Here is a 17,818-nt window from a genome sequence, read left to right on the forward strand (position 1 = left end):
CGCATCCTTGACCAAGTGACATGCATCCCATCTTCCAAACCATTTCTTGATATCAAGCATCCACCCCGAACTTAGTATTTTGCTCTTGCATGTCTTTTGAACCTTTTGACTTGCTTCATATGCGATTCTAGGAAGTCGATGCAAAGGGCTACGTTGTGTCTTACGCATGTACTCCACAACCCTTTCCATGCCCAAGACCTCAATGGGAAGCGATCCGGACTCAAGAAGTAAGAGCATGTAGGGTGTTTGTGTCTTGACTTGGAGAAAGTTGGTGAGAAAACGCTTTTGGACATTCTCAAACTCTTTCCAAGTAGACTTCCCGATGCTTCCACCCCACACCTCCACTCCATAAAGAAGCACCGGTGTCACCAATGTGTCAAAGAGGTACTTTTTGAGAGCCCAACACTTGATCTCTCCTGCATTTCACATGTTCTCAAATGCATAATAAGCCCTCTTTCCGGCTTCCAAGCAACGCATTGCACAACCCTTCCATTTATGATTGGATGGAACCTCAAGGCCAAGGTACTTGAAGTGATCTACCACTTCAAGTTTCTCATTGTTGTATACAATGCATGGATTTTTGTCATTGAGGGTCTTTACAAGCATAACCTTGGTTTTGGATCCATTCACGATCAGCCCGCTATGTAGGCAAAAGCGTTCCAAGACACTCATAAGCTTTTGTGCATCTTCTAAGGTATGTGCCAAGAGCACTACATCATCGGCATAAAGCAAAAGCATGATCACCGCATTTCCAATCTTAACCTCTTCTATGCCTTCTTGCTGCATAAAATCAAGAACCATGTATTCCAATTCATCAATGAGTAGCCCAAAGAGGGTTGGGGAAAGTGGGCATCCTTGTTTGACACCAATAGTGCTTGCAAAAAATTCTGAAATTCCATCTCCCATACGTAATCGACATATCACTTTTTGGTAGATGCGAAAGACTGCATGCATAAATTCTCTCGGCACTTGAAGGCTTTGCATACGTCTCCAAAGATTTCCTCGCGGTACCATGTCAAAAGCTTTCTTGAAATCCACAAAGCAACAATACAACTTTTTTCCTTTCAATCGAGACGCTTCCATAAGAACTCGAAGAGTGACAAGGTGATCAATAGTGCTATGATGCTTTCGAAAACCTGCTTGGCCAAGCGCACGTTTGCCATTCTTTTCAGCCCATTCACTTATCTTCATCTCCATGATACATCCAAATAACTTTGCCATCAAAGAACCAACCATTATAGTGCGATAGTTGTTCACATTGTTTACATCTCCTCCTTTGTGCAAAGGTTTGATCCAATTTGCACTCCAATCATGAGGCATGCCATACTGAAGTGCAAGGTTAAACATATCGCATATCCAATATCGTGTTTTCTTGCTTGTCCATTTAATCATTTCAGCCTTGACACCTTGAAGGTCACCTGCCTTGCGAGTAGCAAGTTTCTCAAGCGCGCGGCATACATCTTCAATGGTAAAGAAGGGAGACATAAATGGAAGGGAGCTACAACCCTCCATCTTATCAACATTGGGTTGCTCATAGAGGTTCTTACAATGCATATACATATCCTCAAGAGTCAAGTCACCAAAGCTCTCAACGCGCTTGCCTTTTAGATTTTGCCAAAACTTGCCACATGCATGTGCTTTCTCTTGTGCTAAAAGAAGTTGTTTTTCGACTTCCCACCTTCTCCTCTTCTTTTGAACAAGTGATTTGTATGTGTGTGAACATTCCAAGTAAACTTCCTTGTCTTTGATTGCATCCAATCTTAGCAAGTGTTTTCGGGCTTGACTACATTCCATGTCAAACCATTTCTTCTTGGTGCTACCCTTCTTAGACCTTTTGCAAGACATGTGTTTCACCGAAAAGCATTCCTCTCACAAGAGAAAATTACTTCTTTGAAAACTTTCCACTTGCATTCTAATGTTGGGCTCCCTTGATGCTCTATTATGCTTAACATTTGGTCCACCATATCAGCATATATGAGTGCTCGTTTGAAGTCTAGACGTAGGTACAAATGATTCACATCATGATTGGAGGCTACATGCTCGGGCCGTTTACCACACTTGAGGTCAATACATAACATCCTATGATCCGATTCCGGATTCCATTCACCAAGTGTAAAGCTTTGTATGCATTCTAGAGTGGCTTCTGAGAACAACATATAGTCAATCACGCTAGCACCATTGTGCTTTCTACATGTAAAGTCATTGGTGCCTTGCCATAGAGATACACCATTTGCAATGAGCATTCCGATACTATTGCACATATGTAGAAGTGACTTTCCATAGTGATCCACTTCTTTTGCATCATTAGAACTTCGATTATACATGTATGAGTCATCCACTCTTCTTGATACATGTGGCATGTCGACTTGTTGTGTGTCATGTTGTAACATATTTGTGCGAGCATTTATGTCTCCAAAAACAATGACTTCACCTTGATCCTTGTAATGAGCAATGTCTTCCTCTAGTTCAACAAAGGGCTGATCTCTATCCATATTCAAGCGAGCATAAAAGTTGGAGTCATAGTGAGGAATGTAGCAGCCGGCCACAAATATGACTTGACCATTTGGTGGGCTGATTTTCAGCCATAAGTAGCGTTTATACTTATCTTCTTTGACAATGGAAACATCTTTCAAACCCTTTTTGGTCATACATGCTACGCCTCCTTGGCCTCTTCGTTGCTTTGCATTTTTGGCCCACATCAAAGAATGTACATCGTATTTGTCAAATCCAAGAATTTGTTGCGCATCATGCTCCCATGTTTCGACAAGAAGTATCACATCGGAGTCATTGGTAAGCTCATCAATGCCAATTCCCGCATTCCATGGATACCCGTTACAATTCCAAAAGCTTAATCGCAAGCGTGAGTTGGTCTCATAGATCATGTGTCCCTATTTGTTGGGTGGACTTGCATCCTCCTCAAGTGACTTTTCTTCTTGAGATGATACCTTAACCTTCTTGCTTCTTTCCTCGTATGCTTTGCGACGTACATTTTGTTGCATAAGAGTGCGATCCTCATATACATTACAACCCGTTCCTTTGAGGTAGATCCAACCATTGTCAAGGATGATCTTTCTCTTTACCTCATCAGCCATGGTACATACAATAGGTCTTTCTCCCGAGCGAGGGACTCCTTGTTTTCCAACTCGATGTGCACCATAAGCCATGATTCCTGACATGCCAAAGTGTGTAGCAAAAAACTCTTCAATAGCAACCGCAAGAGATTGGGGTGTTTCCATGCTTTCCTCCTTGATTCCACGAATGACGATGTTCTTTGAGCGTTTTTGTCGTTCTTGCAATTCTTGAGTGTCCACATTCTCTACATTCTTTGCTTGGACAACGGCTTGCGTGATAGGAGATGTAGAAACCACATTATCCTTACATATATCAGCCCATGATTTGGATGCATTTCTCATCTCACATACATCATGTCGTATTGTATCTATCGTTTCCTCTTTCAATACATGATCACTCTCAACTTTGCTCAAGCGCTCTTTCACTACATTCATGTCCACAAGAGAGCGTTTACATTCTTGAACTTCATTCTCAAGATGCATCAAGCGTGTTGTTTGCATTTCAAGAACCTTCTTGAGGTGCTCATTCTCCACAACGAGAACTCTTAAAGTACCATTCTCCATTGCAAGTGCGCGCAACTCTTCACCTTGCTTGTTGACGGTTTCTTGTAACGAGATCAAGTAAGCCATGATCATTGCTTCCGTTGTTGTAGACGATGTGGTTGGATTAGCATCCAAATTCCTTGGAGATTTTGCATCATTCTCCATGGCGAGTGTGGCTTTTCCACCCTTGCGAGTTTTGTCTGACATTGCTTTCAAGTCGGCAACAAAAACGCAAAGTTTTGACAGTTTTTTCAGTTCTGAGATGCTGTTATAGCAAAGCCATTCATTACACAGAAAAATTCTGTCTTTACATCAATGTGTAGAGGGCTTCGTGCTCTTCAATTGAGGCTATAGATCACCTAAATCGGAGTTCGGATGAGCAAGTTATGGTCAAAAGAGTGAACTGCTGCCTACTAAGTCAAAAAATGGCTGTGTGTGTGTGTGTGTGAGAGAGAGAGAGAGAGAGAGAGAGAGAGAGAGAGAGAGAATGCGGCTATGGAAGAACTAAGGCCCAAGCAGGGTGATAAGGGTGGAGATCAGCGCCAAGGGTAGCCGACGAGCAGTACGGAATGTAGGGTGCAGGATAGTAAATAGTTCTACACTAGCATGGATTTGGGCCGCTTGAGATACATCAAGAGTGTTGAAGGCAGACTGGCCAACCAATGCAAAGGTGGAGGGAAGGCGAAGACGAGAGGGACATTGAGCACGGGGGACACACATGGAGAGAGAGATAGCCAACAATGAGGAGAGAGAAAGAACAAAAGTGGGAGTCATTAGCCATGCAAACTCCGGTTCTGAAATGGCCCCTACAATTACTCGCATATATGGACTACACACGGAATCTTTCTTGATTCCTTTTTCATAGTTGTGATATCTTTATTTGTAATGCCATGTATTTTTACTTTCCAAAGGCTCAAGCATCACTTAATTAAATGTCATCGCACATTCATCTTCACAAATATCAGGATGCTCGACGTTCGCGCCATAGCCTCCATTTGCGCAGGTCTCTCTCTCTCTCTCTCTCTCTCTCTCTCTCTCTCTCTCTCTTTCTTCGAGCTGAAAGTGTGTTCAAGTGTGTTAGGCATAGCAAATGTTCATCTTGTTGAAGCAGTCATGATGCAACGTTCCGTTTCTGCTCTGCACACGTGCATGGGACCCTGGTGTCCATTGATCTTTGTACACAGTGACGATCACCTAATTTTTGTCCTAAACTTGTAGAATGCTACTTCATATATGGGGTTTATGTGCGAAATCCATGCTGTTTTGTTCTCTTTTGATAAACAGAAAATGCAAGGCAACGTATTATTTACTTGCCCTTTCATATGATCAGCATCCCACTGCACGTCTTCTTCACATTATGGGTCCTGGCTGTTTGATTTGAAAGTATAATGTCACAATGCTTCATCTAGCAAAATTTGTTTTTGCACGATCAATGAATGTGTGCTTTTAAAGTAACTGGGTTATGCTACAGAGGGAGGGATAAATTGCTTTGCAAGTGCACAAGTGCTTGTTATGGATTCAGTTTTCTTTCGTCTTTTGGTTTTCTGGCAGGCAAAAGAGGCTTGATATAGTACGGGCGTTAGTCAACCAAGGATTTTATTTGTGCAGTAGTGAGACATGCCATCACTATTTGAGTTGCACAATGTGAGAGTGACGGGAACAGGAGAGGATGTGGTTGTGTTGGGACATGGCTTTGGCTCTGACCAATCAGTTTGGAAGCAAGTGATTCCACACCTTGTAGATGACTATCGCCTAATTCTCTTTGACAGCATGGGAGCAGGAACGACCGATCCTGATTACTTTAGCTTTGATCGATACTCTAGTCTACATGGCTATGCATATGACCTTCTTTCTATCTTGGAGGAACTTCAAGTCAGCTCGTGCGTCTATATTGGTCATTCTGTCATGGGTATGGTTGGGTGCTTGGCATCAATCGAACGCCCTGATCTTTTCACTAAGTTGATTCTTATGTCAGCTTCACCCAGGCAAGTTGCTTAAAAAATATTTTTTGCTACTGTCCATAGTTAGATACCCCTTGGATCAACTTTTTGGTATGCTTGTTGGTTGTGATGATTTGCAGTTTTAGTCTAGGTTTTAGCTCATGGCTCTATCTAGAAATCTAAATAGCTTTGACTTTTATTTATTTATAGTTGGGTGCATGCGCAGCTTTCTGTTTTCTTGTTATATGGAAGAGACAATCCTGGACACACTCCTGCGGGACAGTCCATGACAGCTTCATCCTTTCAAGCAATGTTAAAGTTAAAACATTGAGGGCGATTGTAGGTGTTCAATTGCATTGCGTTAATGTTAATAAATGCGAACACACATAACTCTTGCTCATTGATGTTTGTTGATTGACATCATGTGGGGGAAAGTGAAATTAGCTGACTTTAAGTAGTAAGCTATTGCAAGATGATACACCCCACCCCAAACCCCCAAGAGTTGATTTGTTGATTTCTTTTGGCAGCAAAAATGAGCTGTAAACTGTGTTTAAGGCTTGTTTCCTTGGGCGTAGCCTTGGAAGCAATTTCTGTAGTATGCCTTATCTCGGGCTGTTCCCTGTATTGGCTCTATGGATAGTGATGGCCCTTGGATCATGATGATTCATTGCATTTTTTTTTTCGATGCTTCGCTAGACATGCCTCATATGTCACCTTTCGTGTGTTGCTTGTTGAGGATTTGTTTGCCTTGATTTGACAGTGACTGGCGTCTATACATAGCTTGTCTGAGGCTTCTTTTCTGGATGCAGATTTCATTGGTGCTGTGTATGGGATTGGGGTTGCTACTCGCATGCTATAGAGATTGATGATGTTATGCTTGCTGATTGGCATGCCTCGCACAAAGGACAAACCGAATATTAATAGGTCCGAATTGCCTTCTCATGAGGGATGGTAGGCTTTCTTTGACTCCTCAGGTCAGTTGGTTGTCGCTTGTTGCAGGACCCTTGCTTTCTCGATCGTTGAGAGTGGTCACCATGGTTGTTATATAGGGGCTGGCTGCACTTCCAGAGCACCCGGACGTCCATTGACAATCTATTCAAGTAGTAGGCTCCCTTGGCAAGTGGTCTTGGTTTGATCTTGTGCTCCCCTTTGAGGAGGCAGCTCTTTGATGGTTACGGATTTGGGATGGAGTCCCCTTGCACAATTGATATGGGTTTTTAGTGAATGGATGTGGCCCTTTAAGGGGTGCCAGTCTCCTTTGAGTACATTGCTGCTTGAACGACAGATTCTTTGAAGGCATCAGCACTCACCTCGAGGCATTGTTTATGATAGCGACTCTCCCATGGGTTTTGTTACAAGGTGTCTTGCATTTAGAGTCTCACAGTCAGCAGATGGAAATCTTGCTCCGTTTGAGTCTCATGTATGATGCTCTCTAGTAGTGGTTTAGAGCCTTTGCAAGAATTTGTAGGCTGAGTTGAGAATGGTGATGGGCCGCCACTGTCGAATCTCATCTGGAGATCCGCCCTCCTTGGGGATGAGGTAGATCAAATCCTTGCTCATGCTATCTGGCATCTCCCAAGTGCGCAAAATGTGCTAGTATGCACTACATAGGTCTTGTCCAAGCACCTCCGAGTACTTCATGAAAAAGCTAGGAGTCAAATTCGGAGTTACCCGGAACACGGAACGGAAACGGGAACGACGACGGGATTTTTGGGAACGGGGGAATGAGGAGGGGTCTGGAATGGGAACAGCGTGGGAGAGGAGGCATAAAAACACCCAAATAATGCAATTTTAAGCTCTGTGTGATTGAATAGAAGTAGTATCAGAGTCCTTTTGACTCTTAACACTCACAAAACACTTGATTTGAAGACCATTCAACCTTACTATGGCAAACGTGTGTCGTGTAGACTTGAGAGCTTGAGAGGGGGAGAGAGGGAAGGGGGGGGGAGAGAGCTTGAAAGTTGAGAGAGAGGAAGAGAGCTTGAGAGAGAGGGGGAGAGCTTTTAGCCTTGTAGATTCTAGACTTGAAAGCTTGAAAGAGGCTAGAGCTTGAATCGAGACTCGAGATGGTAGAGCTTGAGCTTTGGCCCTTGAAAGCTTGTGTGCATTGTGAAGGTAAGGGATGGGGGAAGGGACATTTAATAAGGGGAAGGCTCACAAGTCAAATCACCCAAATCTGAAAATCTGCCCATTCCCAGCCGTTCCGGGCCGTTTCGAGCCGTTCCGGTATCAAACACCTCTGCAAAACGTCCGGCTGTTTCGGGCCGTGTAACCCCCCCCCCGAAACGCCATTCCGATGTTCCCTGCCGATGGGGTGGTGTTCCCCGGTAACTATGGACTCAAATCACTCTCTTGGGCAACTACCACAAGGGGGTGCCCTGAGAGCCTTCTGAAGCTCTTCTGGCAGGAGAGGCCTCTCAAGCATTTGTCGCATCTACTCAGTGACGAGGCAAGGCATCTATGTCCACTCCTGCTCTGCATGCATCCTTGCGCTCTGACTATGGCTCTACTGAGAGGAGCTCACGATAAATGTTAGTAGCTACTGCCTGTGTCTCCTCAGGCTCTAGGGCAATTGACTCATCCTGTCTCCGCAACTTGCAAACATTGGTATGCGCATGGTGGGGACCCACCATCTCAAAACTCTCCAATAACGCTGGCGCCCACCTGGGTTCACTGAAATGCTTGACGGTGGTAGGCAAACTCATGGCGCCGCTTCTCAATGGTGATCAACTCCTTTGAGTCTGTTGCATCTGGTCCTCCATCTAGGGGCTACTTGGGTGCCGCTCTTGCATCCTCTGTTAGGAGGGAATGCCTTGATGTAGTCGCTTTTCCTCCTCTCGGGCGGTAGCCAATCACAGTGTCAATGCCTGGAGAAAAAAGTGGTTAAAGTTGCTTGAGGCCATTGGCCACCCTAGTAGCAACACGGCTCTTTGAGCTTTGTATCTAGTGGAGACTGTGTCACTAGGCCATACCATGTCCCATCGTATGCAAGGCATTGTGGTATAGATGCGACAGTGAAAGTGGTCGAGACATTCTTTTATTGGTTGGATTTGAGGAGAGATGTGGATGCCTTTGTGCTAGCATGCATGATTTGCCAAAAGCTCAGATTTGACAAGCAAAAGGCACCAAGGTTGTTACTGCCACTGTCTATTCCAGGTAAGCCATGGGAAAGCATTGCTATGGATTTTACCTTTGATCTTCCAAGAACGCCGACAGGGAATGATGGTATATGGACCATTACTTGCAGGTTTAGCAAACATGCCCATTTTATTTTTGTCAGGAAGAAGATAAAATCTGACCAGATGGCACGGTTGTTTATGTATAATGTGTTCAAGTACCATGGTATGCCACAGTCTATTGTCAGTGATCGTGATCCTCGTATGACCAGCCTATTTTGGAGAGGCTTGTTTGAAAACATGGACACTACGCTCAAGTTTTCATCCTCATTTTATCCACAAACAGATGGATAGCCAGAAGAGGCTAATTCTACTGTCTTGGATCTGTTGAAATGTTATGTGTCAGATAATGAGGGCAAATGGGAACAGTATCTACCCATGCTTGAGTATGCATACAACAATACAATGCATTCGTCAACAAGCAAGGCACCTTTTGAGATTGTTGAGGGTGGCAAAAAGGTTCCTCCTATTCTTGCACACAAAGGACAAGATTTTTGAGGTAGATTGATTTGTAGAGAACATGGATGAAATGTATAGAAGATCAAGCTTGCCTTGGAGAAGCCTAAAGCTAAGCAAAAAAGGGTTGCTGATCGTCACCGACGTGAATTGTTGTTTTCACTTGGTGATTGGGTACTTTTACGGTTTGAAGGTTGAAGAGGATGAAGGGCAGGGAAAAAAAAGCTCAGCATGCGTTACTACGGGCCTTTTCAAGTACTTGCCTTCATCTGTAGCATATGTTTCCTTCATGTCATCAAGCTCATGATGATAAGGAATTGACACAACTGAAATTTGTGGCTTTCTTGATAACGCATCAGCCACAACATTCTTCTTGCCTTCCACATGCAAAATGTGAAAGTGGAACATAAAGAGAATGTTTGCCCATCGCATATGCTTTTCGGATAGCTTTGACTTTGTCAAGAAGTATCGCAAGGTTTGACGATCTGTCTGGACAACAAAATCGGCATCTAACAGCTAGTGCTTCCAGCTAGAGCGCATGAATGACGGCCAGTAGCTCTTTCTCGTAGATTTGCATAGTCTTTTCGGGCCCTTGCAAGATTCTGCTCTCGTAAGCTACTACCCGACCATCTTGCATTAGCACTGCTCTGATGCTATTGCAACACGGGTCACATTGGACCACAGATGACTTCCTAAGATCTGGTAAAACAATCACGGGATCTGAAGTCAACTTCTCCTTTAAGAGCCTGAAAGCTGAAATCTCTTTTTGGGTCCATCTGAAAGTGATCTCTTTCTTTTGCAAAGCGTGAAGAGGTGAAGCTATCTCTGCAAAAGCACAATCCCTAGAAGCTTTGGACATTGTGCAGAGTCTTGAAGTCTGGCCATGTCTCGATGGCTTCAACCTTAGCGGGATCCATTCAAACACCATCCTTCGACACTATGTGGCCAAGAAAGTGGATCTCTTCCAAGAAGAATTCACTTTTCTTAGGATTGATGTCACAAGACGGGCACCACGTGCCAATAGAAAAGAGCAGACTGAACAGACTTTTAACACTTCAATAACAACTGAACTGAAAGAGAGAGACGACACGCGACACGGAGTGGCGGAATTCCACCATAGAGAGTATTGGCCCCAAACCTTGGCGCCCCTTTCGGTATTTCTTTATATTGCATCCACACAATACAAGCCGGTATTCCACACTCTGCACCTTCTCCAGGAAGCATGCCAGAGAATGAGCCCTAACTACATATTTAAAGGGCCTTTGCCTAAAAACCAATTACAGTGAAAAGCCTTCAAACTCAAAAGCATCTGGTCCAAAAGCAAAGCCAAAAAGCTGCCAACGTAAATCACGTAAATCTGCCATGCCATCAACCAACGCAAAACGCGGAAATCCGTGCAGCCTGCCACATCATCATGCCAGCGCAATTTTCGGAAATCTTCCACGTCATTAGTTTGTGTGTGTGCATGCAGGTCCTGCTTTATTTTAATCCTTTGTCACTTGGGGCCCCATCGGACGAGGTCCCCATAAGTTGGTAGGACTTCTTCTTTTGTTACTTGTTCTTCTTAGGGTTTAGGCCCCTCGGCGGCATTTGTAAGTTGGCTCCATTCTTTAGGCTTTGACACGTCAGCAGTTTGTTACAATTGACAAGTAACCTATGAATGCGCAGCTCTTTGACCACAATGGTCAAATGACGCCTATGCTCCTCTTTGAATAGACTATCATGTCATTAAAGAATGTGCCAACAAACTTTTGATGCGAGTGGAAAATCCGGTCCATCATCCTACTGAATGTATCAGGAGCTTTTGTAAGACTAAATGGCATCACTAAAAACTCATAGAGACCAAATGTCGTCCTAAACGCAGTCTTGTGCATATCCTCTAGCCTTATACGAATTTGATGGTACCCGCTCTTAAGGCTGAAAATTGTAGCACCCTCTAAATGGTCAAGAATATGATCAAGAGCCATCCTTCTTTTGCACTAGGCGCACTGTGGAGCAAAAAGGTGATGAACTAGGCTGAATCAGCCCCTTCTCTAAAAGCTCCTCAACCTGGCCAATAATCTCTTTCTGTTGAGCCGCACTAACCCTATAGGAAGGTATGTTTGGTGGGCTACACCTTGGCACCAAATCTATCGCATGGTCCTCGGGCCTCTCCGGCGGCACTTGTGACGGTAATGAATCAGAAAAACAGTCATTAAACTCTTGCAAAAATGCTGACCTTTCTTTATCTAATACATATAAATTTGACCGACAATTATCTGAAACATCACGTACAAAAATCAAATACGCAGAAAGATGATTCTTAATTACAGAAGTGATAGCCGAAGCAGATACAATAGGGACATACTCCCCTCTAAGCTTAACATCCAAAACATGAGTTTTGTCCCTATGTTGAAGGGTGATCGTTTTGTCGTAGACATCTAGCACGCCATGTGTTTGAAACATCCAGGGAATTCCCAACAGCACATCGCACCCTTCCAATGGCATGCTATAGAATTCTTCTGTGTCCACATATGGCTGAATATGTAGACGCATGTCACGTGACACATCCAACCCTATGTGTCCGTGGACAAGCTACAGCATGACCAGGGTTCAGTTCAGTCAAGTCAGTCTAGAATAGGAAGTGATCTGGCACTTTTGTGAGTCTGTTCGGAGACCGTGCATGTCCAGACACTTAGATTAGATGCATATCCTCTGGTTGCACATAGCATGATCATCAGATTTCCTTCAGAACTCATCAGGAGCATTTTTACAATGCATAGACCTATTTTCCCTATTTTTGACATTTTTCACTTAATATTTTTAAGTGACTCTTGTTGGAAAGTATGTAGGGCAATTTTGCTAAGTTTGTATATAAGCAAACCAAAGTTAGCACTTTTTGGCAGCAGAGGCAGCAGGAGCACACGCTCATAAGACACCTTCTCAGCAGAACCCCCCAAGAGACCTAGCGTTGGAAAGTATGTAGGGCAATTTTGCTAAGTTTGTATATAAGCAAACCAAAGTTAGCACTTTTTGGCAGCAGAGGCAGCAGGAGCACACGCTCATAAGACACCTTCTCAGCAGAACCCCCCAAGAGACCTAGCGTTTTTGGAGCAGCGTGGCGTTGTTGGCATCCAGTACCTAGCGTTTTCAGCAGAAGAAGTCCAGCGTTTTGTATTGAAGTGACTTGGCATCAGCAGGTCAGCCTAGCGTTTTGCCTAGCAAGACGACCGGCGACAGCAGAGCAGATTTTTAGCCATAAAGACCAGCAAATCAGCGTTTTTCCATAGTGTTTTCAGCAGTAGCAGAATTCAGCTAGCAGCGTTTTTGGACAGCAGTACAAGAACAGTAGAATTCAGCCCTTAGATCGGTCTCGCCATCCCCGTCGTCGTTATCGATCTAGCCTAGACTTGCATCGGCCACATACATTCACTTTGTACTAGTTTGTGCAATCAATAGTAGACCACTCTCGCCGACGAGAGTGGGGCCTTCGGAGGAGGGTTTTACGTCTCTGGTGTCGTATTATCTTCTCTCTCTATCTCTCAGTCTCATGCACTTTCACGCACAATGTCCATTCACTTTGTTAGTGTCCATTGCACTCTCTCATTAAGAACGGAAGGCTCTCCCTTCCATAAGAACAAAAGGAACCTTGAGCACAGTTCGGAGCACTCATCTTGAGCAAAGTTCAATCATTTATTCCGTTGCACCTTACATTGGTATCGGAGCTTTGGCAGTGTTATGTATCACTCAAGGAAAGAACCACAAGAATCACAAGAATTTTTTTTGCTTGTTGAGGTCGCACGAACCCAAGTTCGCTTGGGCGTGTCGATTCCTAATCATGTTTTTGAAGAGTGATAGGAATCCCAAGAAAGAAGGGCTTGTCTAGCCTCTCCTTGTGTCTCTTTTCACTCATTGAGAGCGGACCGTGCACTTAGCGGCCGGCCAATCGATGTGAGGTGGAAAAAGCAACCTTGGTGTGAGCGCAAGGCCGCCAAGAGGTGCGCCCGAGGAAAAGAGTAGAACTCGGGTGAAGAGAAGATCCTTCTCAAACACAGATTGCAAGCGAAAGAAAACCCTCAAGAACTCAAGAACCTCAAGACCCACAAGAACCTCAAGAACTCAAGAACCCAAGTTCCTCGTGAACTTAAGAACCCAAGACCACAAGAATCCACAAGAACCCACGACTTCAGTGGATGGTCATCGCTCGAAGCGGAATGGATACTTCGCTTGGAGGTGATGAGCATGAGAGAGGCGAAGAAGAATTTTCCCCACCAGGAGGTTTTTCCGCCCTTCCCCTTCCCTATCTACGCCAAGGATTGCACTAACTCCTATGGAGGAGTTGGAGCAGATGTTTATGGAAAGGAAGTTAGAACGCGAAGCAAGAAATGCAGAAAGAAAAGCAGAAATGGATCGCAGACACGCAGAAAGAAGAGCAGAAATGGAGCGCAAACACCAAGAAAGAATGGCAGCCATAGCGCGTGAGCGCGAGCAAGCACGCTTGGAAGCCAAAGAACGACAAGTGAAATTGGATCGTGAGCGTGCAGAAAGACAAGCATAGAACAAAGCAAGACAAGCAGAATTTGATCTCGAGAACAAAGCCATCAAAGAAAAGAGCGACCAACACATGAAAGAATTCTTGCGACTCTTTTCTTAAGTTCAGGCACAGATGCAAGAAATTCGGGAAAAGGAGACTCTCAGTCTCTTCTTCTTCAAAGCATGACACATGATTTGCATGATTATGAGAAGCATAATGAATTGAATGATTATGAGAAGCATGATGATTTGGATGATAAGGACGAGCATGATGATTTGCATGATCAAGATGTGATTTCTCACAAGCATGATGAGTTGCATGAAGATGATGTGATTGTTCACAAGGATGATGAGTTAGTTGATGCTTTTTCTAGCGAAGCTAACCTCGTTGTAGATTCGATCAATCACAAAGGATTGATCTTGGCTCTCGAGCCTAGGTCCAAAGAACCCCCTCGGGAAGAACCGATCTTGGCTCTTGAGCCTAGGTCCAAAGAACCCTCATAGGAAGTATTATGTGTTCGCATGATTAGTACGCACGCATTGTACGAGTGTTTCATTCGTGATCGTTTCCTGTATTTTAGTCAGCGTCTTCATGTAATCTCTTTTCCTAGGCATGACAGTGTATGTTGAGCACGTTTCACTCATGAATGAGCACGAATGTATGCGGATTTTTCATGAAAAGCTGAAAAGTATGCATTCAAGGAAGTCACATTCCATGTCTCTCCCTTGGCATGACACAATTGTAGAAAGAGCACATGAAAGTATGAGCACCAAGCATGGGCATTTCCGTTGTGAATTGCCAGAGTTGATTGCTCTAGATCATAAGAGAGAGATTCGATCTCATTGTTTGCGTGTGTTTGGTGAACGGTTTGGCACTCCGTCTATTTGTTCATCTACATTGCATGCATAGTCTTTTAGGAAGACGAGATTTTTTCCACTCACTTTACGTGGAATAGGTATGTTCATGGTTTTGTGTTGGAAATGGTTTTAGGAATTTTCAGCCATGGAGATTCTTGAAGAAGAAAGAAACATGACTCTAGACGAAGTTGAAGCATGGAAGGAGACTCAGAAGACTTTGTGTCGCTTTCGGCGCGGCCCAAAGAAGCAAGCGTTGCCGACCTTTATGAAGTTCAAGTATCGCACGACCCACACCTCAAAGTGGGCCGACGAAGAGTCCTTTCGAGGATTTCGGACGTTGTTGGCGATCTCCCTCGACGCCATACAGTTCGGTACCAATAGCTCACTTTGAATAGGAGGAGATGTCACGTGACACATCCAACCCTATGTGTCCGTGGACAAGCTACAGCATGACCAGGGTTCAGTTCAGTCAAGTTAGTCTAGAATAGGAAGTGATCTGGCACTTTTGTGAGTCTGTTCACAGACCCTGCATGTCCAGACACTTAGATTAGATGCATATCCTCTGGTTGCACGTAGCATGATCATCAAATTTCCATCAGAACCCATCAGGAGCATTTTTACAATGCATAGATCTATTTTTCCTATTTTTGACATTTTTCACTTATTATTTTTAAGTGACTTTTGTTGGAAAGTAGGTAGGGCAATTTTGCTAAGTTTGTATATAAGCAAACCAAAGTTAGCACTTTTTGGTAGAAGAGGCAGTAGGAGCACACGCTCAACAGACACCTTCTCAGCAGAACCCCCCAAGAGACCTAGCGTTTTTGGAGCAGCCAGCCTAGCGTTGTCGGCATCCAGTACCTAGCGTTTTCAGCAGAAGTATCCAGCGTTTTTGCGTTGATGCGATCTGGCAACAACAGATCAGCCTAGCATTTTGCCTAGCAAGACGACCGGCGACAGCAGAGCAGATTTTCAGCCATAAAGACCAGCAAATCAACATTTTTCCATAGTGTTTTCAGCAGTAGCAGAATTCAGCTAGCAGCGTTTTTGGACAGCAGTACAAGAACAACATAATTCAGCCCTTGGATTGGTCTCGTTATCCCTGTCGTCGTCATCGATCTAGCCTAGACTAGCATCAGTTACATGCATTCACTTTGTACCGGTTTGTGCAATCAATAGTAGACCACTCTCGCCGACGAGAGTGGGGCCTTCGGAGGAGGGTTTTACGTCTCTGGTGTCGTATTATCTTCTCTCTCTATCTCTCAATCTCATATACTTTCACGCATAGTGTCCATTCACTTTGTTAGTGTCCATTGCACTCTCTCATTAAGAACGGAAGGCTCTCCCTTCCATAAGAACAAAAGGAACCTTGAGCGCAGTTCGGAGCACTCATCTTGAGCAAAGTTCAAACATTCATTCCGTTGCACCTTACAACACAACTTTCCAATAATGAGAGTAACACACTTTGAGCAGCCAAGACAAGCCAACCCTGCCTATGTCGTGTATCCCATTTCTTCAGCTCTGATGCCCAACTTCATAGCTAACTCTGGTGAGATAAACTTGGCGTGGGCTTGGACTTCTTCTCTTTCTTGTCCTCTTTATCATATGAATCAGCTGGTCTTTTTCTTTTTGGACAATCTGTAGCAAAGTGACCAAGCTGCTCGCATATAAAGCATTTATTCTCTGCCATCGAGACCTTCTTATTCTCGAGGGACTTACGTACAAAAGATTCTCTTATTTTCTCTTTGCCTGCGCTCCAGAAGTCTCGGCTGAATCCTTACCTTTGTTTGCCTTTTCTAGCCCCTGGGACGCTTCAGGAGCCGCTTTTGCAAAAGGCTTCTTCGCTGAATTTTTCTTGGGCTGGCACCCTTTCACGTTGCCTTGGAATCCATTATCTTCTCCTTTCAACAAGTCGTTTCCAGTGTTAGCATGTCACGTGCACATCTAACCCTATGTGTACGTGGACAAGCTACTTCATGACAAGGGTTCAGTTTAGTTTAGTTTAGTTAGCCTAGCTTAGGAAGTGTTCTGGCACTTTTGTGAGTCTGTTCGCAGACCGTGCATGTCTAGGCGCTTAGAGTAGATGCATATCCTCTGGTTGCACACAGCATGATCATCAACATTACCATCAGAAACCATCAGGGGCATTTTACAGTGCATAGAACCTATTTTCCCTCTTTTAGCCATTTTCCACTTATAATTAATAAGTGACTGTTGGGAAACTGGGTAGGGCAAATTAGCTAAGGTTATATGTAAGAAAAGCTAGTGCTAGCACTTTTTGGCAGAAGAGGCAGCAGGGACCAGGCGTCCGACAGTGCACCTTCTCAGCAAGACCCCCTGACAGGCAACCTAGCGTTTTCAGCCAACAAGGACCATCGTTTTTCAGCATTGTAGATCAGCCCAGCGTTTGCATTTGCAGATTAGCCTGGCAATAGTAGGACACATCAAAATCCATAGCGTTTTTGCATCAGACATCAGACCAGCCCTAGCGTTTTTGGGACAGCAAGCATTTTGCAGATTCCCGGCGATAGACTTACCCTTTGCATTAGCGTTTTCAGTTTTCAGCATATAGACTCTGTCGCAGCCCCCAAACCTCGCAGATCTCACCTTCCCGCAATTGATCCTCGCCGCACGGTCAAATCGGTCAGCGTTTGCAAATTTAGTCCGCTATTCGCAGATTTCAGCATCTGCGTTTTCAGTGCATTGTCGTCGCGTCGTTATCGCTGTCGCCACCGACATATAGTCAAAATTCAGCAAATACAAGATTTGCAGATTTCAGCCCTTAGCGTGTTCAGATTTCAGCCGTCTCGTCACCGTCTTCATCGTCGTCGACAGCGTCGGCAAGTCCATTGCATTTAGACCATTGTACGAGATTTGTGCAATCAATAGCATAGACCTCTCTCGCCATAGAGAGTGGGGCCCTTGGAGAAGGCTTTGAAAACATTTTGGTGTCGTATTCTTCTCTCTCTATCTCTCAGTCTCAACACCTTCATCCTTCATTCAAAGTGTCTTCCACTTTGTTTATGATCATTTGCACTCTCTTACTAAAGAAACGGAAGGCTCTTCCTTCCATAAGTAAAAGGAACCCTCGAGCACAATTCGGAGCACTCATCTTGAGCAAAGTTCAACATTCACTTCCGTTGCACCTTACATTGGTTTCAGAGCTTTGGTAGTGTTCTGTATCACTCAAGGAAAGAGCCACAAGATTATTTTTTTTTGCTTGTTGCGGTCGCACGTAACCCAGTCCACTCGGGCGTGTTGATTC

The 17,818-nt window shown here is 44.3% G+C and overlaps 1 protein-coding gene across 2 annotated transcripts in view; it reads left to right on the top strand.

Annotated features, from left to right (window-relative positions):
- Positions 1–4,503: 4,503 nt before the first annotated feature.
- The window catches only part of LOC147456044 (karrikin insensitive 2 receptor CA-like), a 39,909-nt gene continuing 26,594 nt past the window's right edge, over positions 4,504–17,818 (top strand). The window contains exons 1-2 of one of the 2 annotated variants that reach the window (XM_086514620.1): positions 4,504–4,617; positions 5,166–5,599. In XM_086514620.1, the coding sequence (XP_086370746.1) occupies positions 5,232–5,599 (368 nt within the window). In that variant the 5' untranslated portion in view covers positions 4,504–4,617; positions 5,166–5,231. The remainder of the gene's footprint in view (positions 4,618–5,165; positions 5,600–17,818) is intronic. The other variant, XM_086514619.1, reaches the window with a different exon arrangement.

Source organism: Adiantum capillus-veneris, chromosome 6 (assembly GCF_014529385.1).
Source record: "Adiantum capillus-veneris isolate H3 chromosome 6, ASM1452938v2, whole genome shotgun sequence".
Taxonomy (NCBI): domain Eukaryota; kingdom Viridiplantae; phylum Streptophyta; class Polypodiopsida; order Polypodiales; family Pteridaceae; genus Adiantum; species Adiantum capillus-veneris.